The sequence below is a fragment of the Porites lutea genome, chromosome 4 (genome assembly GCF_958299795.1).
Source record: "Porites lutea chromosome 4, jaPorLute2.1, whole genome shotgun sequence".
Taxonomy (NCBI): Eukaryota; Metazoa; Cnidaria; class Anthozoa; order Scleractinia; family Poritidae; genus Porites; species Porites lutea.
Window position 1 is genome coordinate 1,352,141 of NC_133204.1, and position 22,608 is coordinate 1,374,748.

Sequence of the window (22,608 nt, forward strand, 5' to 3'; positions counted from 1 at the left end):
CTATTTTGAACTTATGAACGCGGCATCACTCCCAAGGGAATTTAGTCAAAATCAAATATCTACAAACAGAAGCAAATTGGCATTGTTTTACTTAAGAGTTGATAACTTAAACATGTAAACTACAAAACTACTTAATAAGACCTTCGAACGCTTCCCAGGGAGCCATGAACAAACTTCACTGACAAGATTGCAGTCATTGGATAATGTGAATTCATTTGACTGCTGTCGGCCCTTTGCTGCATTTTTGCCAACCTTTAAGGCAATGGAGACCTTTCAAGTAAGTGAAATCATAGAGCTAATAAAACGTAAATCCTTTTGCCAGAGTCATTTAGACCACTGAAAGGTAATTCTATCATTTACGTTTGACTATGGCAATATCCTTCGAAAAGTTTCGCTGCGATGTCGATTTTAGGCCCCTCGCAAGAGATGGAGAAATAAACTTCTTTGTGCTTAGCAGTAACTTGCATGGCGACAGTTAAGTCTACAAAGCGAGTAAACGTGAAACATAGAAAATGATAAATATGGAGTCTTAAATCAACTTATTTAGATTCATTTGGCTGTGTTAATTGTGCTCCGTCGTCGTCCACTAGGGCCCATTGGGCAACCGACTCAATACGGATGAACCATGCCGTAAATGTTTTCATTAAAAAATTCAATAGACATTCCTTTTCTCAGAGTAAATATTAAATAATAAATCTTTATGAGTTCGTCAAGTGTTGATTTCAAGTATTTGTAGGAAAACTCAAAGACAGATGTTTCTGTTGGTTTCAGGCGGCCATATTTGCGCCCTTCAAATGGACACCAATATGGCGTCTCTAGACAAAGCTTTACAAATTTGAGTAAAACGTTTTTCCGAATATCTCGCATATGAAATATCGCACAAATCTGATTTTTTTGTATACTCATCTTCTTTCATTTTCCAGATTCTGGACTTTCTGTATTGAATAGTTTGCAATTCTATTTTTGATGGCGTGACAGTGAAAACAGAGAATTGTCTGTTTGCACGTGACCTTCATTCTCAATTTTTGCTGGGTCTCATAGGGTTTTTTTTTATTCAAATGGCCCATTTCCAAAAATTCAATTAATTAGTGGTTATCAAAAGTTATCTTCATCGCGCCCGGCGCTCGTGATTGGCACATTTTATTACAACATGCGCAGTGTAAAAGCTCATTCCACTTTACGGGACAATTATATGTAAAAAAACACCTTCAACTGCAACGTAAGGAATGCAACATGCCTATATTCAAGGGTGAACATCGATCGTTTTCAAGCATCTTTTATAAAAAGACTTATTTCATTTTTTTATTACGATTTAGGTTTCAGTGTTAGTGCTATGCTTTTAAACAACATTTTTTCTAGAGTTTGATCGTAAATTATGTAGCCATATCTCGTGGTGAATAAAGACCTTTAATTCATACTTATTGTTGCTGTTATAAACAACAGCACCAAAATAAGCTAGATTATAAGATAACAATAAATTTATGAAAGATGGTAACATTAGTGTGGCTAGGCCGGAATCATTAATCGGCTAGTTCAATTAACATGTGGTACGAAACTCATACAACAGGCTTAGCCTAATTAGCTAAATCTTAATAAAGTGAAACAATGCTTTAACTTTATCAAATCAAGCGGATAAAAATAAAATAAATAAAGCGGATAATTCCTAAAGATATGTCTTGGAAAGAAATCTTTGTCACATTAATAAGCCAAGGTCAGACGAATTATCTCTGAAGATAAATTCAAACTTAGAGAGGAATTAAGGAAATTGCATTTTTAGGGTTCTAGAAACAAAAAAACATCTTTTAATTATCACCTTTAAGTGGTGTTTCTGACCTAAAAAGGACTGTGTCGAAAAATTTCATAGTACTTGCTTACAGTTCCACCTTTTTCTTTCCAGTAAGGTTTGCTATTAAAATAGTCAAACTGATTTTTAGCCTGAAATTCATACTACATTTAAGAGTTGCCTAGGAGAGTTTATCTCGTAGCCTAGCGTCGTTTACTTTCTTAGGGCCTAAGACAACTTGCCTAAATTTTCGTTCATTTTGCCATACAAGGGCTTTTATTTTCCTGTCTTACTATGCGATTCCCTTTCGCTAAAATGTGCACATTCGATTTCTATCCAAACTATTTTTCTTTTGTAAAATTTCTATTACGGTAATGCGGTCAACTACTCATTCAGATAAACGATCAATATTTTTTTGTTTGATCCTAATTCTTCTTCTTCCACCCTTTTCTGCTCTCACAAGTGATCTAGTACACTTATGGGGTTGAACGATACTCTAAATGGTCTGCTGAGAACTTACTTGGATTTGTAACTTGTTATGAACCACTTCAGACTGTCAGAATCAAGCACACTTACACATTGACGGTAGAAAACAATCATCAAATGCTTTCAGTAATTAAAACCGAACTTAGAGTTACAGGCATAGAAATCACTGCTTTTTAAGTGGCGGAAAATCAAACTGTTTTCATAAGCATGTAATTGTCAAATAAATTAAAAGGATTTTCCGAATCATCCATAAAAATAGAAGATAGCCTACAGAGGGACTTAAATGTAAAACACCTAAGAGATAATTTAAATTTAGTTATCTCGTAATTAAAAGCTACCTATCATCTCATCAGAGCGATAAAATTTGTGGTAGTGTGTGTCGCGTTTCAAAGTCGAGATAAATAGTCATGGCTATTTCAATCTGCTTTCTTTGATAATCCACCTGCGGACCAGGGCATATATTATGTACATGCCTCTGACACCTTAAATTGGCTATAAATATAGCAGAATCCAAAGTATTGTTGTCTTCTTTAGTAACAGATTTTGGTGTCAAGAGTAGTTTTGCTTATTTTTTTTGAACTAAAACAAAAGCACCTTGATGAAAAAGAGTTTCGTCTCCAAATAATCAACTTTACCAATACCTAATTATAGAGTGTTCTACTATTTTTTCAATTTTATCATTTTTGTTGTTATGATATTTATATTTATATTTTTGCAATTATTATAGAATTATTATTATTATTATTATTATTACAACTGAAATTTTTTATTGTTTATCTGAGTTTCTACTGTAATGTAAATGCCACGTGCAGACGTGCCTCACAACTGAACGAAGGCTTTATACAGAATTGGTTAGGAAACAATGCACAATCAAAGTTAACTATGGTACCTAGCTATAACGAAGGTTCTGCGAAATTATATAGTGTTCCAATGAAATGAGAGATCTTAGCAGATTCTTAATTCGTCATGTAAATAGCGCGATGCATTTCTCTTATAATGAATAAATTAACTCCCTTAAATGATATACCTGATTCGTTTTCAGATATCTAATATGTGGATCAGTATTAGCCAGAAAGTCTTAAAGCCTCATTAAATGCTAACTGTTGGAGATTAATATTGCTTACTTTGCCGTCACATTTTTCCTTGATTTTAGATAAGCAAAGATACATCTTTTTTACTGAAACAAGATTATTTTGGGGGAACAAATAGGATCAGATGAAAAATGTTTGCTTGTAGTATATTGAGTGCTAACTGATAAGTAAACATTTAGTCGGTTTCAAAAACAGATTTGAAGTGTTCTTGTAACATTTTGTGTAAGCAGAAATAAGAATGGAAAAATTTTTGTGGTTTTAAATGGACTCAAGTACCTTCGTTTGCTCCTCATATTGAGTGATAGATTGTCATACCTATACCTATTAACAGGGAGGCAATACTTGTTAACACTTAGTCCATGAAATTGGCGTCAGAAGATATCGAGAATCGAGAATCATATTTGATTTTAATAGAAGATGGCGGCTATTCCTGTGTTAGCGTGTAACGCACTTTCACGTATTTCTCTCCGGATTAGATGCTGATTATGTGTAATCGATCTAATAATAACGATTTCTTACCTTACACTTTCATTTAATACATTACGTTTGTGTTGCCTCAAATATTTTTCCAATGTGCAGTAATCCATATTCTTGCTTTTTAGATGTACGAACCATGCTTGATTATATCAGGGCCCTATTCAGTTTTTTTTAGTTATGTCAATTAACGTACTCTTTCATTTCATTAGAAGTTTGGCTAAACATAACTGGTGGTTTTATAACTGATGTGGAAGTCGCCCAATGAATCATTGTTATATTTCCGGTGAGGAACTGGGGCTAGCATAAAGTTGAGACTCGCGTTCCACCGCAGTCAAACGTCTAAGGCTGCTTGTTTTTGTTTGTTTGTTTCAATTTCACTCGACCTCTTTTACCAGTTAGTGTAAATATGGACAATTAATTCGTTAACGTAACTATTGTTTCATTTCTCTGAGTACTTTGACTTTTTTCGTTTTTAAACGCAGGGTGACACTACACTATGGCTTCGGTTGCCAAAAACTAAAAATTTTTTTAGTAAACTTAAAAAGTTTAGTAAACTAAAAGGGTATTGATAATAGCCTAAACTTTCAAAGCCAAAGAAGCAAAAAACAGCCAAGTACAAACCTTGGCTTTGAATTACCTTGCGTAGTTAAGCTTTTGCAAATTTCTCCCTCAGTTTGACCCCGGTGAAGACTCCGCGTGGAGTGACTTTTTCATTTGTGGCCCCTTATGTCGTGACTGGAAAGTACTCACAAGTTAGTGCTGACAGCATGGTCATTGTTTTTACACCAAATTTTACGATTTAACAGTATGCTTAATTATTTTTGATGGTAATATTATTGAGAAGTTTACTTTTAACGTTTAAGATTTTACGGATCGGAAATTCGTACTGTCTAAAGTAGGTAAATGGTACAGCCAAATTGACTTGCAAAGAGAAATTTCTGGAAGCAATGGGACATCTTACAATAAAAATCTAAAAGGCTTTTTCAAACAGATCTAGACTACAAATTGGTTAATTTATCTTTCTTAAAGTCATTTTACAGGCTGTGAATTCACTAAATTAAGGACTACGGTAAATTAGCTGTCCATGAGCTTACTTCCTTGCCGTAAGTGCTTCAAGATAAACCATCAGTGGATTTCTTTACAGCACTTGCCTCAACTCAATCAGCTTTTTTTTTTCAGACGAGGTTTGGTTTTTTTTTTCTGACGAGAAAGCAAATCTCAGACTGCTACCAGCCATTGGCAATCAAACGCGCCCTAGTAGATAAACTAGCATGATGAGTAGTCTAGTAGTCAAGTGCAAATTTACCCCAAAATAAAACTTGGAGCAGACCGGGTATTTTCTATGCCAAACTGGTAGAATGGATACAGAGGTTTTAAATTAATATGCCTTTTCAAGATTGTTCGGGTCAGTCTGGGTGATGTCCGTCTTAATTAAAAGCCTTGTAAGCATGGTTTATAGAAAACCGTGGGACACCTGGATAAACTTCAAGGACAGTAAATCGAGTTTAATGCTGTAAAATTTTGTTAATATCTTTTAACGCAATGCGGTAAAATGCAAAACTGAGTCTGAAACAAAGATTTAGTCCGAAGCTTTTCACTCAGAGCAAATCGCTTGTTGAATAATAGCAAGAAACAAGGAATGAAAATTCAAATGGAACACATTTTTAACGGTTTACTTACTAGCTCTGCTACAGCTGTAGTTCAGTGCTTCAAGAGATCTGCTTCGACATTCCAGGCTTAGATTGAACGTGATTCTTGAGATAGCTACGCTTACGCAATAATCAGTGGAACATTTCCATACTAAGTATATTCCGTTTTGTTAAGTCACGTTCAAAAGAGAAAAAAAGGAATTACAGATAATGAATATTCTCATTTGCTACTGACACGGTAATGAGAGGCGTTACAAAAGCAACAAATAAATTTTCGCATCGTGTTAGTTATTTAAACACTGTATTTGGGCCATGCGATGAAAGCAGCTGCTACTGACATCAGAGTTTTCGTCAAGCGATGAAAAAGCGAGGCATTTTGTTTACAACGGTCAAGGACTAGTCTGGTGCTCAAGCTGAGCGTTGCATAGCTCACGTGTTTAATGTCATGTTTTAACGCCTCGAAGGGAGAAGATTAAAAAATGAATCGCTTCATTCGGTGCCGATAGCTAATGAGGGGCTTACAAAACAGAATTCCAAGTAAGGAAATGTTAATACCGTTTTCATTATTTTAACACCATATTTTGGCACGAAAAGGAGAAAAGGATGCGTTAAGAAGCAGAGTAGGTTTTCCAGCGCAAATTTCAAAACTTTTGGTGCTTATTTTAGGTTCGAAGTGCAAGGCTAAGTTAGATAGAGAGTTATTAACGCGGGCCAACCTTCACACTTAACTTGCTTAGGCGGCTTCTTTTGAACTATGCACAACAAAACAGTAATTAAAAAATCAAAATAATTGATATTCAGCCGGCCGCTCAAGTCCAATTGTATTATTACCATGATTCTTTTTACTCAGTTGCTTTTCGCAGGCCTCGGCAAAAGCAGCCGTAAAATAGTTTAGCTTGATGAAATCAATGGTTAATTTCACCGAAAAAGATTATTTAAAACGTTAATTTTTTTCAGTTATCTCAATGGATTGTAATGCATAATAGTTAAATTACCGTAGTTCAATCGTAGATTCCTTACAGTCTCCCATGTTAGAGGGCCATGAATTTCTTAGCTCCCAGCTTTCTTTAGAAAAAAATGGCATTAGAAGGTAACGAACAAAAATATTATTTTTATCATAAGCATTCTTTTCCCTTGTTATTAGAACATCTTGCTTATCTTTAAAAGTAAAATGGTTTTACAGAAAAAAAATTCAAATAGGTCGGAATTCTTCTTGTTGGGGCATATTTCACATGGACTTTTTACGCCAAGACACTGGAAAACAGGTCGCGTTGTAATCGATTCATTAATCAAATTCCTTCATTATGATTTGAACTTCGATGTTCAATTCGACAAGAACTAAAAAAAAAAAAAATTAGAAATAAGTGCAACTTAGACCCAAGGAATATGAATATGATATACTGGTATGAAATGTAGGGCCGGGAAGTACCGTCCCTTGAGTTTGCTGCCCAATGGTAATGCACTTTTGTTTTGGAACTTAATTAACAATTGCAGGATCTCAATTTTCTGGCTATTTTCTACTTTCCGCTCGTGGAACATAGATTTTTCTCCCATCAGAAATATTAAGAAACTAAACTAGACCATGGGTGAAATAGTTTTAACCGCCAACCAATCTCATTTGTTGATCTTACATATTGTGTTTTGTCCAGCCAGTATGGAGAAATTATTTTCCTGAAAAAGTTATGATCCTCTACAGCAAAATTAATCAAACTCCTTAACGTTAGCTAGCAAGGGGCTCCGGTTTGATTTCAAATCCATGGTAAAAAACTCTAAGTGGACTTGCGTGAGGCCAAAAAAGAAGAAACCTTGTTTAAATTTGGCTTTAGGGAGTAGTTTGGCCGCCAAGGCGACACACGTTACTTAGCCCTTTATTCATGCACCGAAACAGAATTAACTCTGCGATTCTTAGTATAATTCTAAGATGTGTAAGGGCACGTAAGAAATAAACTGGAGAGAAATTATATGGTGGGTGTATTTCGCGGTGTAAATTATTGTATTTTTTTGTGTAGATTCGAGTTTCACGGTAATATTTTAAGAATCAATCAACAGAGAACTAAAAATAGCATACAGAAAAGGGAAAATGATGTCTCCATCGTCAAGCAGCAGAACAAAGGATAATGACTAACAATTTTTTTCCTGCTCTTAGAGAAAATTGCTAAACTTTTTTCTAACTGCGCACCTTATTTTCAGATAATATTTATTTGTTTCTATTTCCAGCAGGTAATAAGCTGATAACGACGGAGCTCAAGTGTCGACAAGTGCATAAATCAATATTAATATGAATTGATTTTATTCGAATTCCCAGCTTCATGTTAATGATATTAGACTCCTTTACCTCCAGTGGATCAAACGTGCAAATTGAGTGGTGATAGAATCTGTTCCGTAGTACATTAAATATTCTCTCTTAAATGATAGGTTAATGAAGACAGAGAATTTCTTTCAATTGATGCTAGATTAGTAGATTGACAATACCAGACTATTTGGGTGTTTTCAGTCGGATTTTGCACGCAAGGGCTTAGCAAAGGTTGGTTAAAAGAACTCCTCTGATTTTTCAAGTTTTCAAATTTGCATGGCAGCTTTTATATCATTCACGTACGGTTTATAATAAGAGAATGACAGAGTGGTATGATAATATAAAGAAAAGAAAAGCTGCTAGTCATCAATAATTCACACTTTTTGGTTTTGTAGGTAAAATCAAGCTAAACTTCTTCTAATTTACCCGCCATCTTGTCTGTCTTTCACCTGCATTCAAGCACAGAAGTTCAAGCTGGCAAAAGAAAAGCACTTTGAAGTGGTGATGCATCTTACATTTATCTTCGTGAACACATTGATCTTCCTGATTTATCCAGGTAACACAGAAAACGCAGTTTCTTTGAGGACGTGTTATTTTGAAGCGCATTTAGATGTTGTGTTTATGATTTTCTATTAGATTATCCTTTATACGTTAGAAATTAGCGTTGAGTTTATAGTAGCTTTCGTTGACAAGGTTTAACTTAATTGATTTGGCAAGAGAAATAAGTTTTCTTGAAATAGGACGACCGAACCTTCTTCTGCTTTTCTACTATTTGTCATCTCGATGTGTCTGTAATATCACCACAAGTATGCAAATTACGCAAAATATTTTCTTTACGGCTACGAAAAAACATCTTTATTGATTTCTGAGCATTTTTAAGAAAACTTTCAGCTTTTATCGTGTAGCTTTACTGAGACGAAAATAACAGAAAACCCTTGCCTTGCGAATGAGAGCACTTGGCATGAGATACATATTCGAAAGCTGCCTTACTGTTAAGCTTTCAAATGATGTTCTAAAATTTAATCTCAATATCTAAGTTCATTGCGATTGTAAAAGTTACTACATTTAATTGAGAAGTTTGAACAAGATTCTGTTCCACGAGCCATGTGAAATCTCTGTTACTCATTTCTGTTATGCTAAGAGTGAGTTAGGGGGTAACAAGCAAGAAAAGTCACTCTTTTAGCTTAGAAAAGCAGTATTTTACTGAAGGGATCACAAGCAGCTTCGGTAAACTTTATTAACGCAAATCAAAGAAAAATAGTAAAAATTTTGATCGACCAGATATGATTTTGTTTTATAAGACAATGTATTGGCGTTATTAATGATTAAATTTCGTAGTTCGTATATTTGGGAATCAGAATCAGAGATAATCTCCCATTGGCTGAAATTTGCTCGCAGTTGCATGAAGAAAATTAAAAATTCTATTAGACACGAGAAGACAGAAATTTAGGTAAGGTGGTTTGTACTTTTTAATTTTTTATTTGAAAGGTAAAGCAATTAAAAATAGAAATTTTGGACAAATGGAAAGGGAATTCAATTGTGCTTTGAGAATGTAGTTGAAAATCGATAACTGTTATTTTTCGTTCGGTAGGGGGTCAAATTGGTTAATGAAAATTCCTGCTGTTTTTAAACTTTTCTTTCAAGAAGCAATTCATGCAAACCATTGATATTCCGGTAACAAAGCAAACTTTGACATTCTTTCTTTGGAAAAGTAATTTGTTTAATTTTTAAGCTGTTTCAGAAGATTGATTATTTTTCTTGATGGATTCAAATTTGTGCAAACATCTATTCTGATGGATGATTGCATCCCAGCAAAAACAGTGTGTCGCCGTTTATGATTTGACAATATGCAAGTGGCGAACCGATTTTCACTTAAAAACAACAAGGGAAACCCTGGCTTATTTATGTTTCAAGTTTCATTACTGAGAATCGAAGATGCTGGCGATCATAAGATCGTTATTACTAGCAGATCAGTTCTGTTTATGGAATGTCAGCAAACTTAGTGTTTTTGTTATAAAATTTCATTTTTTTGTCGAATGCAATATGAAAAGATATTTACTCTCCTTTCGAAAAAGTTATTTTGCGCTACTTTAAAATAATCATTTTACTAGACGCAATCCTTTTTGAAAATAGTAGTCAAAATAAGGTAAATAACTGACAGAGATTTGTCTGTCGCATTGACCGTAGATTGTCCTGTAAACCGCTCAATTGTTGGTTTTGTTTGATTCTTTTTGAAAGCCAATTGTACTTCTCTAAAAATCATTTTTCTGTGCCCGGCAACTATTTCAATTCACGTAAAAAGTTGACATGTCGCAGTTGGTATACTGTCGACTGTAATGATTTATTTACGCTACTGGGAAAATTTTTCAGAGAGAAACATGCATTGCATGGGATTCTGGAATGTTCCCCTACTTGAATTACCTCGCAGGAGTGTGGCATGTTTCCGTTTAATTTTTTGTTTTAGTCTATTTTTCATTTGAAACGAGACCACCCAGTTTTTACTTTACCTCAGTCAAGGCATTGATCGTGAGCTCATAAATTTCTTAGTTTTTGAAAAAGAAATGGAGAAATGGAGAGCTTATATATGGCAGTATGACACAATTCAATTATGTAACTATTTAATTGGTACGTACATGTACAGAGTTCCACGAAGGCACCAACATATTGATTCCTGTATTATGGAACTAATTTTTGAAAAATAACTCATGTAAAAGAAATCATATAAAACTGAGACTTGGAAAGTATTTTAACATATTAAAATTCTGTTACCGTATCATTTTAGATTTCCTCGCCTTTTTGGTGTTTTGTTATTAAATGTAGCTGTGAAAACAAGCAATAATTGGTTCAAAAAGTACGAAGGCAACTTTTTCTCGAAAAACTCTTCGTGGCCTTCATTTTCACGGTCTTCTGATATGATTAATAAGCAAGATGACGATTTTGAAGCTGCGACACGGATTGGAGCATGACGCAACTTGGAACCATACGACGTCATATTTATAACGCCAACTTAGCGTTGATTATTAGACATTTTTGATGCACTATTGGCACACTAAAGCCTCCCAATTTCAGCCTAACCTGAGTGCAGTCACGATATATTAATCGTTACTTTGAAACGTAAAAAGAAGGAGAATTGGTGTTCATTAAATATTAAATATCTACGCTAAATATTACCTCCACCAATAGGTGTTTTCTAATAAGTTGTTGTTGTACTGATCAATTTACAGCCAAAGGACTATCTGACGTGGCTTTTAACGCCAGTGTAATTAGTGAACCTATCACCAATACTACTGACAGTGATGGTAAGCCCAATTTTTTTCTAAAATTGTTATTTAGTGTTGGTGTTTTTTGTGCGACATACGTATTTCATCTATTCCCATTCCCAAATATTCCTGCGATTTCAAAAAAAGTTAAATAATTCACTCTGGAAGCTATCTTAATATTATAAACAATGCCATAGCGTTGTACATATGGAGGTTAAACTGATTTTCGCCTTCCAATTGTGTCCAAGTTGCAGACGCGGGGTTGGTGCAAGACGATGATGATGAACTCCGGTTGGTTAGGGATCTTTTCGAACACTACGACATAAACGTGCGCCCTACAGTTGAGAAGGAGTTGCCGATTGTAGTCAAATTTGGGATTGCTTACACCCAGATTGTCGATTTGGTAATTTGATTTGTATTATTTGCCTCTTTTAAATAATATATTTGTGGTTTGATTCGTCTATTTTAGCCCACTGTCACTGTCCAAGATTTCCCTAAAGACACCTGAGCTATACTTAATGATGTTTAACAAATCGATTTTCTATGGTCTACACAGACTCTTATAGACCATAGAAATGACGTTATTAAATTTTCAAAACTCAAGTGGAACCACGAGCCGCAGGCGAGTGGTTTCACTGCAAAGTTTTGAACATTTCATGGCGTCATTTCTATGGTCTATCAGAGTGTAGATCATGGAAAATTGTGGTCGATTTGTTTTTTACAACAACATTTATTTTTCTACGAAAAACCAAAAATCAACATTCCATTTTCTTAGTCAAGCAATTACTAAGAGGGTATTATTATTCTTCTTTATTAAGCGTTGTACATAATGAACTCGCATTATTATCTAGTTGGTTTCTCAGCCCTTATAACGTTGAACGTGAGACCTCTACCAGATCCGTTTTCTATGTTTGCTGTGTTTATTCCCTTTTATTTTTCTGTTAGTCTGGGTAGCGTTTTTTGCCCATAACGTGGTAAAGTACTATCTCGTGTTCTTCATTTCATAGATCGAAAAAGACCAAGTCCTTGTAAGCAATATCTGGGTCAGAATGGTGAGTAACATATATTTATATGCTGCTAAAGTGTACACTGCAAGACCCGCGATATTCGGTGTTGCTGGACTGAAAATAATATCGAATTTCCCCTGGGTTTTTCCCTTGATCTTTTTACAGTCCGCTTTGGTCCTCCTTTGCACGCCACTGTCCATGCTTCCACCTTAATGGAATTGCAGGTCTTTCAGTCTTTAAAAAAATTAAAGAACACAGTCAATTTCAACAAGAAATGCTCAAATGTAACTATAACATTTCTTGAGTGTAACAGCTCCACATAAAAGGATCCTTGTCATTGTTTTTCTTTTTATCTTATCAGAGTTGGCACAACCATCTATTAAGGTGGAACTCCTCAGAGTATGGTGGAATCAAGACGATTAACCTCAACCCGTTGAAAGTTTGGCGTCCTGATATTGTCCTGCATAACAAGTAGGCCAGTCAAGAACCATTCTCTGAGACTCGGGAGCAGTCAGTCGAGTAGGGCTGGAGAAAAAACCCCTCTGTCAAATTTACCGAACGATTTAAGCTGCCTTTTTGCAGGAATTTTCCTTGTTAAGGGTGCATTCTGGTTGTTTCTTTGGGGAACTAATAGGGTTGATTTGAGAAGTAAAGAAATTAGGGTAGAATTGGTATAAACATAAACCAGTTAGTCAGCTAATGATTTCAGGGGCACCTTATTTTGGTGGTGAAATATCTGGTATTTTCCATAATTTTCAACTGACATCCCCACACCATTTCTTTTCATTCAAAACATTCTCACACATTCATTGAACCAATAATTACAACCTTATGGAGGAGCCATTTTTGATTGAACTATATTGTGGCTAGGATTGAAAGAAAAAAGGCAGAAATAGTGAAAAACAAGGCTTTTGACCAGAATCCCCCCTTGATATTGAAATCCGGATCTTGTCGCTGACCTCAGCCCGCCCGGCTGTCTGTTCCAGGATGAGGAAGTTCAAAAATACCTTTGCCTAGCGATATACGTTAAACTTTCCTTTTTATATGCTCTACAGTCGCTGAGGTGATCAAAATTTCTCATCGCTCCTAGTGAAGAGGGCATATTGCTGCGGAAATTCGAATTTTGAAGTCGATCAAAGCTAACAAGAAAATGTTTTTTTAATCTTCCCCGTGTTGAGTATGGCTCATTCCACCCGGCAGTTCTGTTCATCATAAAATCGTTCATGTTGTTGTGGTTATTAATTTTAGTGCTGAGGAGACACTTCCAAGCGGAAACCTTTATAATTTCAAAAACCGAATCATCCTGACATCTGATGGAGGATGTACATGGTACGCTCCCACAATTCTTCGCAGTGGATGCAACATCGACATAACCTACTTCCCTTTTGATGATCAGTTGTGTGAGTTAAAGTTCGGATCTTGGACTTACAACGGTTTTGAAGTAAATATTGTGCAAATGAGTGACAAGGCAGATCTCAAGTTCTACATGGAAAGCTCTGAGTTTCAGCTCATATCTGCAAAAGCTCAAAGAAACGTGGTGACATACAGGTAAATCCTTTCTTGTAAGTAGTGGAGAATTTAAAAAAAAGTTCTTGAAGGCATAAGGCGAAAATTCCCCTCCTTTCTTTATTTAATGTAAAAGATTAGTTTTAGTTGTAAGTGGACAGAGCTTAACTTTGACTTTTACACATCACAAGGACAAGACAAGAAAAAGTTGCGTAACGATAAATGGTTTATTTGCCATTTTTTTGTAACCCATAAGTGCTGTCAAATAACTGCTATTACTGCTTGAAGACAGGTTACCCGAGTAATGCCTATAAACTTTGGGTTTTTCAGTTTTGTTAACTTTGTTATTAATATATCTATCAAACTGTGCTCAGTATCGCAAAGAATATCACGAAAGACTGCAGCCCAGGTTAGGAGAACAGTCACCTCCTCATATATATATATGAAAAAAAAAACATTTGTACTTAGATTCAAACTTACATTTACAAAACGTATTTTATTAAACCTTGGTCTAGTTTACTCGGGCTCTCAGGTGGGGAGGGAGGAGTTCTCCTTATTATGGCCTCAACGGGCAGGCCCCGCCCGAAAGGGGCTCCTTATTCAGGCCTCAGTGTATTTGAAAGAACTGGGATCTTAAGAGTTGAAGTATTTGAAAGGTTAAGAAACACAGTCTGTTTGGCGATTCTTCATAGACGCGCCGGTCCAAGGGTTTAGAAAGGGAAAGCAGTGTTTTTACGTAACTATGTACGTGAACGGGGTACCATAAGGTGATGGGTTGGACCTCGAGGCGGAGCCTTCCTTTATAAACCTTTGTTAAGTATCTTTCAAGGGCTTTCTCTTTGGTTAAACAGCCGGCCCTCCTGCTGATTGCATGCTTCCAAAATGAAACGGAATTTGTAGTCGACTGTTAACAGAAGTGTCTCAGTGATAATAAATTACAAAACACAACCCCTTATTTACAAAACAACACGACAGTTCATACCGTTCCTTTATAAATTTGCACTAATGTATACTGCTCCGGTCTTAGGTATGATCTCTGCACTATAAGGAATTTTTGTTACTAATTTTTTTTCGAATTTGTTCAATCTTGCAAAGAAGTGTTTAATAGTTGATTTATTTTTTTAATTTTTCGCAGTTGATTCTTCGCTTGTATTAATTTATTGTCAAACACAGCTGCACTGGCACATAAATAGAAGCATTTTACAATATAATGTTTTGAATCATTTTGAAAGTTTATAACAAGGGTTAAACTAAACAGAGTCACTGCACGTGGGTTCCTCGACACAGCACCGTGAATTGCACACTGCACAGGGCATGCAAATGAACGGTAACGTATATGTTCTATTACATACAGCTGTTGCCCGGAGCCGTACCCTGACGTCACATTCAATCTTCATCTTCGCCGAAAACCGGGGTTTTTTCTCTACAATATCATCATTCCTTGCTTAGTAATAGCAGCACTAGCAGTGCTGACGTTTGTGCTGCCACCAGAGATTGGCGAGCGAGTGACGTTGGTGATCGAATCATTCCTTGCGCTGTCATTTGTGGTACTGATGGTGTCGGATAGCGTTCCTGTAACCTCCGACAGCTCGCCTCTTCTTACAAAATTCTTGCTTATTTCCATGGTGGAAATCGGATGCGCGCTTATTTCAAACTGCATCTCGCTGAATCTCTACAGAAAGTATCCGATGCCACAGTGGGTGCGCGTGGTTTTTCTTCACTATTTGGCCCGCTGCTTGTGCATCAAAACAGGACACCCAAGAGATAACATAAACACGAAAAAACGTAAAGGAGGACTCACTGATCCACTGGTCGAAGCCAGAAAGCTCTCAGGGGCAAAACTGCTGGGCTCCCCCACAGGATCTGCAGTAAAAAATTGCGTCATCCCACATCGAGCCAATCAAGACACCACAACCTTGTTGACAGAGGGACTATCGGAGCTAGCACAGTTTGAGATAAATAAAGATGAACACCAGGCCAATCGCCATTTTTGGATCTTTGTGTCGCGGGTTGTTGATCGCCTATTGCTGTTGTTATTTTCCATAGCATTTGTATTTTCATCTTGCGTCATATTTGCTCAAGTGCCAGATCACTACAATTTACTCATATAAAATTATCGCGTGAGTTCTACAAAAGCAATAACATGGAGATCGTGATTGGATCTGTAGTACAACTGTCCCCAGGAAAGGAGGAGTGTAGATATAAATGTTCTCTTTAAGGCCACTGAAAGCCCTTAATGTCCAGCTTTAGATAACATTCTCTGTTTGGCTAGAACAGTCTGAAAGACATGAAATTGGCAAATTACTCATGTAATTTGTTTATGAGTGACTATATTGTGTACAGTGCAATTCATGGACATAAACTTCAGAATTTCAGTGTTAAAACCAGTGAAGTGTGCATGGGGTGTATTCCACGACTACGCACAATTTCAAAAGTCTGAATTGTTGAAATGTAATGTAAAAAACCCCTTTATTTCTTAAAGGAAAATAACCTTTCATCGACTTTGTGCAGCTCGACTTTCTTAGATTGACTTGCAATCCTTTCCATTACTAGTAAAATATGAAAAGTTGACGTACTATTCTTGTTAATACAGTACTGATAGATATAAATTGTGACCCAAATTACATTCAGTGTTGGGCGTGTTTACTTAGCTAGAGTGCTTGGTAGATATTTTTTCTAAGCAACGTTACAACTACTGGAAATGCGGTCGAAAACGTGTCATGGGTATCTTGTTTAAACTCTCTTACAGCTAAAAGGTCACACAAAAAATGGGCAAAAAGAGAAACAGAAAAGAAAGGCGAGGTATATGATGAATGACAAAGATTTGAGACGCAATCAGGAAGGGCTTAGGCCAAAGCTCGTCATGAAAATAAACAAGTAAAACTTGAGTACAGATATTGGAAAACATTCTGTTTCTTTTTTTTAATTATTAGTCAAGAATAAATAGAAACGATATCAGGCCGCTGTGAAATCTAGAGGTCAAGGACAAATAATTGAGAAGGTAACAAATAGTTTTCTGGGCGGTTAACTTTCTAATTCTTTTCCTTTTTTCCGTTTGCTTGTTAGTCTAGGATTTTATATTCCTTCAACTTACACAGACGAATTATGCTAAATGTTTTCCCAATCAAATAAATCATATTTCTTACATGAAAGAGGCTTCATTGTTAATTCAACAGTGAATAGTTTGACGTAATGCGTATTCAGCTGTGTGGGGTTGATTGATTTTGTCATACGAGTTTAAACTATACGAGGTTGGACTCCCAATACACCTTATTATCTCTTAAAGTGCAATGCATAACTCATAAGTCATAAGATCGTTAAAACCCTCCTACCATTGCAGCTGTTATTCTGCCAATGAAGTCTTCAGGAATTTGTTTAGTAGTAAACTTGAAAGTAAAATGAAATTGCAATCGAACTGCAAAACACAGCTGGCGTCTTCGCAGCGGCTTTTCTTGATATTTCTGTTCTTGTTAAATCAGTATTGGACAGTCTATATTAAAATTATTGAAAACTACTCAACATGCAACGGTAAATTTATGTTGCAGTTCGAAGAGAAATCTAAGACTCTATGACTACCCCTTAAAAAAATCTTTACCTTGTTTGGGGTGAAAAGATCACTGCTGTTTTGATATTTATAAAATGTTTGAACTTAAGTTTTTAATAATTATTGTCTTTAATAATTGAAATGCACACTCCAAAATGTTTGAAGTTATTGGTCAGAGAATTTTATCGGCGACTTTTTGATCACTATATTTTTTCGCCACTTGTACCTTGATGTGTTCAGTGTATTCTTATACTCAATTTTCAGACTAAACAGAAATCACTAACAATTGGGAAAAAGTCACACACCAGGCAAAACATCGAGGCAAGACAAATCAATAAATGATATTTTTTTTAGAAGAAATTTTCGAAAGTGAAAGCTCCCTAAGTTCGGAAATGATGCATATGTAATTCAGCTCACTAACGTCTGGTCCTTCGCACTCCCACTTTCACTTTTCCATCGAGGTTAAGAGCTTTTAACTTGACTCCATAATTTTTCAGTATCCAGTTTCCTAGTATCAGGCGCCACCTTTCTTGATCATATATTTAATGAGCGGTATTCTTTACCACTTACAAAAATTTTTTGCTAGATTAAGTGACTAAGAAACATGCTACAAAAACACGAGAATGAAAGAAGGTGCTCAGAACCCTTAATTTTCCCGCAAAAGAAAAAGAAAGTGAATACAGAAGCCAAACGGTTCTGAAGTCAAAATTGGAAAACAGCGCGTGCAGGTAGATTATCAAAATGAGTGAAAGTTGAATCGTACATATTAGAGAATTACTGTGACTTACGAGATGAAGAGACTTCAGTTGATAACAAGCAACAGAGACGGTCGACAATAAAGGCTCTCGGAACTCTTACGTGCAACCTTATTTAGCACATAAATGTGTTAAAGTCAACTTGAAAGAAGCGTGTGTAGATAGGTGATCAAACTTAATAAAATTTGTAGCTATCTATCAAAGTATTACTGAGACGTACCAGATGAAGTGACTGGATAACAAGATACAGAGACGGTCAACGAGTAAAGGCAATCGAAACTTTTACATTTAACTTCATTTAGCACATAAATGTTTTAAACTCAAATGGAAAGCAAAGCGTGCAGATAGGTTATTGGAATAAATAAAAGTTGTAGCTACATGTTAAAGTACTACTAAGACGACTTACCAGATGAAGTGACTGGATAACAAGCTACAGACACCGTCAACGATGAAGGTGCTCAAAAACTTTACACCGAAGTTTATTACATCGTGAACATACGCACTGTTAACCAGGGCCGACACGACGTTGCAAACAGAAAGGCGACTTGTACAGGTATGTTATTGACTTGCGATAACTTTGTAACATGTAATACTGACACTTTAGGAATACTCGAGGAAGAGCTTAAACAAGACGACCTTTTTTAAGAACGAAAAATTGAGTGACATGTAGACGTGCGCACCTCTCGCGATAGATTTTTCGTTATATTGAATAAATAATTTTTATGAATAGTTGATTCTAAAATTTTATCATACGGTGGCATAATTTGATGCTTTCCAATTAAATGTAAGTTTTGAGGTTTTGTAAGTAAAGGACAGGGTAGGGATGCATGCTAGTGTTAACGAACCAGCCTATGAAAACTCAGTCCTTCAACCTGCTGTTTTATGAGATCATTACAAATAAAATTTGAATGTTGATTCCCTCAATGAAACCATTTGTTCAATTAAGATTTAGTTATTCAACAAATTGTCGTCTGGTTTCTCTAGCAAAGCCACTGGGAGCTGGACGCTATGCATTCAATCATCAGTAGCGACTCCCTAGCATTCTCGGACAAAGCAACGCATTGAATGAAATTTTTTTGCTCTCTTCATTCTTACTGAGATTTTGCGTAGCACGAAAATAGTCGCTTTTAGTTGATGAAACGGAAAAAAAAGGAGGGGGGACGGATAGGTAAATTATCGTACAAAGAACAATTATAGAGGTAAACCAAAAAAAAATCAAATAAATCAAATCAAGTCCAGTCACTGGATCAAAAAATACAAGAACACTTTGATTATTTTTTCACATATCTTCTTTGTTTTTAAATCTGAAAAACTGAACCAAATTAAACCGAAATCAAGTAAAGAAGCCAAAAGTAAACCTTTACACGAGATATTTGAGAAGTAGTATGGCAATTAATTTCAATAGCCCGTGCTAACAAATCCAAAATAGTATATATTATGGTTACTAGATGACATTCCTTTCTTGGTATACTAACTGCCTCTTTTTCTTTTTTGCTTTTCTCTCTTGTCTCTTGCTTTTAGCTGCTGTCCTGAGCCTTATCCTGATATAACGTTCTATATCCGCATGCGCCGTATTCCTGGCTTCTTCCTCTTCAACATCATCATTCCCTGCCTGGTCGTCACCTCTTTTTCTGTCTTCACTTTCGCTTTCCCACCGGAATTCGGCGAGCGCGTGACTCTTGTCATAGAAGCGTTCCTGACCATCTCTATCGTCATCCTCAATGTTGCCGGCAGTATTCCAGTTACCTCAGATGCTTCGCCCATTATTGTAAAGCTCTTGTTGGCCAACATGTTTCAGATAGGCTTTGCTCTCATTGCCAACTGTGTTTCTTTAAATATGTACAAGAAGACAGAGATGCCGCAGTGGGTTCGAGTGTTGTTTCTCCATTACCTTGCGAGAATGCTTTGTATCGACACTGGTTATCCCAAAGCCGATGTGAGGAAAACCAGACGAGTAGATGTCAGGGTAAGAAATAAAAAATTTCTGAATCAAGTTTGGGGTTTTGAGCATGTTACCAGTTCGCTGAACATCGGAAGAAAGGTCGATTGCTACCGTAAATTTTGTCAAGGTCTAGTCTCTGAGCAGTCGGAATTTTTGTACAAAACTGATGGGGTAGCACACAAGGTACGTGAGCCGAGAGGGACACCTGTTACCTGCTAAATAGAGAGAAGGAGTGTGACGTCACGTTACCTTGGTAACAAAGTTTTTAATTTGATCCTATGCTTATCAGTTCAATTTAATCATTTAAATGAAATGCCTGGAGGATTGAACTTGCTCTCAAATAGACTGAATAAATATGTCCATGAATGGATTAAACATGTTTCCGTTTTTGGATTGCATAAATATTTCTGTCAGTGATTGGATTTATTAGATATTTGGGTGACTGAATTGAACAAATATTTAAGAGATTGGATTCAATAAATATTTCAGAGACTGGACTAAATAAATATTTCGGTGATTGTATTGAATGAATATTACAGAGATTGGATTGAATGAATATTTTGTCATGATTAAATTGAACGGATAAACTAGGATTAAATTAAATGCTTTTTGGATTCCTTAAACATATTTGGAAAATCAAATTAAATGGCATTATGAGAAAATGATTGGATTGATTTATTTAATTTTACTACAAACGGCTTGCCTTACTAGGGAATAGAGGTAGCCAGTTGGCCGATCAGTATTAAATAGGTTACAGGTTAGCAAGATAACTAATTGAGAAGCACAAATGCACACGTAAAAAGAAAAAAAAGAAAGAGAAGAGGAAAAACGTAGCAGTCTAAAATAGTTAGATTTATATCTGAATACAAAACGTTGATAAAAGAAGAGCACACAATAGTTATGAAAACTAATAACAAGTTATATATTAAATTATAGAAGAAAAATGTTAAGACTTGGAAAGGTGACAGAATTTAACAAAAGACTAATTTACAGGTAATTTGGGAAACAACACAACTGCTAATAAGAATACATGTAACTAATAATCTTTGACAAGATCGTTTGTTACTGATTTCTCGAATTTTAAAATAGAGAAGGTCTCCCCCAAATTTAAGTTCCATGCTTTGAGGCCCTTACTAAATATTATGTTGAATGTTCCATAATTTGTCATTACTTTAGGTAAAGTATAGGACTTATTCGAGGCACTTCTTATTTTATAGTTATGTCTTTTATTGACTTGTGCGAAGAAAGTATCAAACACAGATGGTAGACGTCCATTGTGAAGTTTTTACATTAAGACTGCAATATTAAGAAAGACAAGATCAGGCAGTTTAACAATATTAAGGTGTTTGAAAATTGGACTAGAATGCTCGTGAAATTTAGAGAAAGTCATCACTCGCATCGCTCTCTTTTGTAAAATGAACAAAGGCTGGTTAGAGGAAGATTTTATAGGTGATACCCCAAGAAATTAAACCGTAGGTTAAGAAGGGATATACCAGGGCGTAATCAGTAGCTTATAATATAACCAGAATTTCTAAATTCATATAATAACGAAGTTTAGAAAGAATTCCAATATTTTGCTTAATCTTCTTAGCAATATGGCTTAGTTGACTTTTCCATGATAAATTAGAATCTGTTATAATACGTAGACATTTTCCGGGGTACTCTTGGTTTAAGTTTATGCCATTTAAAGAGAGTGTGATATGAAAGGGTAATTTTCGGTTTTGGGGGTGGAAAATGACAATTTTGACTTATCAATATTAAGTGAAAGTTTTTTAGCACTCAACCAAGTATGAATATTAAACTATTTCGTTATTTACATAGGACCATAGTTTGTTGAGATCCAAAAATTTTGCTACCATGGGAATGTGACGTAACGACTTCTCCTCTCTATTTAAAGAAAGCAACAGACTGCTTGCGGACTGGCTAGCGCAGGTCTGTTCAGTCAGGCATCAATGTGTGGGTTGGAGAGGTGGGTTGGTGAAATAGGATCTGAGCAACTTTTTTACCTAAGACACCTGCAGGGCCGGGTTGTTCAAAGGTCGGTTAAGATAACTCAGGGTTAGTCCGAAATTTGAATTTAATTATGAAAGCTTAAAACGCAATATCAGTTTAATTATTTTTGTCTACAACTTGATGATTGGACGCTCTTAAAAAATAAGAGACAAAAAATTTACCAGGAAAATGCTTTTGAACAAATCAAAAGAAACACGGAGTAAAATTTAACCCCGGGTTAGGGCTAATCGCCCTTCCAACAACTGGGCGCTCGGGTTATTTAATCAACGGCCAGGTAAGAGTATCCAATGGCTTAGTTGAGTCCAATCTTACTTTCGGTCTGGCATCTACTGCTTTCCTGTTTTCAAGGTGGAGGAAACTGAGAAGAACTACATCAAGCTTGTAGGAGCTAAGCAGTTAAAGCCCGTCAATTTGACTCCAAGCAAGTTACCGTCGATGGCCATTAAACCCCCAACCACCCTTTCTAAACTTACGGAAGGTATCACCGAACTTGCAAAGAACTCTCTCAGGGAAGAGGAACATGAACGTGACAGGGAGTTTTGGATCTTTGCCTCTCAGGTCGCCGATCGGATATTCTTTATTGTTTTTGCAGTAGTTTTGATCTGTTCCACCACCACTATCCTTTCAGAAGTTCCCGACCACTATTCGGTAGAATAGCCGGAATACAGAATAATGCCATTAAAAAGTAGATTATCTATGCTATACTAACATAAATTGCCGGGCTAACACAATCATACCCCGTCACAATCAGATGTATTGATAGCCTTCAAGTCTCAAGTAGAAGCTTAAACTAATTTTAACA

General features: G+C 35.9%; 1 protein-coding gene across 4 annotated transcripts in view; it reads left to right on the plus strand.

Moving 5' to 3' along the window:
- Nucleotides 1-22,608, plus strand: part of LOC140935161 (neuronal acetylcholine receptor subunit alpha-10-like) — a 36,780-nt gene extending 14,172 nt beyond the window's left edge. Inside the window, exons 1-9 of one of the 4 annotated variants that reach the window (XM_073384693.1) lie at nucleotides 7,868-8,010; nucleotides 8,175-8,335; nucleotides 11,004-11,078; nucleotides 11,288-11,442; nucleotides 12,047-12,091; nucleotides 12,408-12,517; nucleotides 13,295-13,594; nucleotides 19,373-19,817; nucleotides 22,155-22,608. In XM_073384693.1, coding sequence (XP_073240794.1) covers nucleotides 8,284-8,335; nucleotides 11,004-11,078; nucleotides 11,288-11,442; nucleotides 12,047-12,091; nucleotides 12,408-12,517; nucleotides 13,295-13,594; nucleotides 19,373-19,817; nucleotides 22,155-22,463 — 1,491 coding nt within the window. In that variant the 5' untranslated portion in view covers nucleotides 7,868-8,010; nucleotides 8,175-8,283 and the 3' untranslated portion in view covers nucleotides 22,464-22,608. Of the gene's footprint in view, nucleotides 1-7,867; nucleotides 8,011-8,174; nucleotides 8,336-11,003; nucleotides 11,079-11,287; nucleotides 11,443-12,046; nucleotides 12,092-12,407; nucleotides 12,518-13,294; nucleotides 13,595-14,906; nucleotides 15,680-19,372; nucleotides 19,818-22,154 lie in introns of those variants that run through there. The other 3 variants (XM_073384694.1, XM_073384691.1, XM_073384692.1) reach the window with 3 other exon arrangements.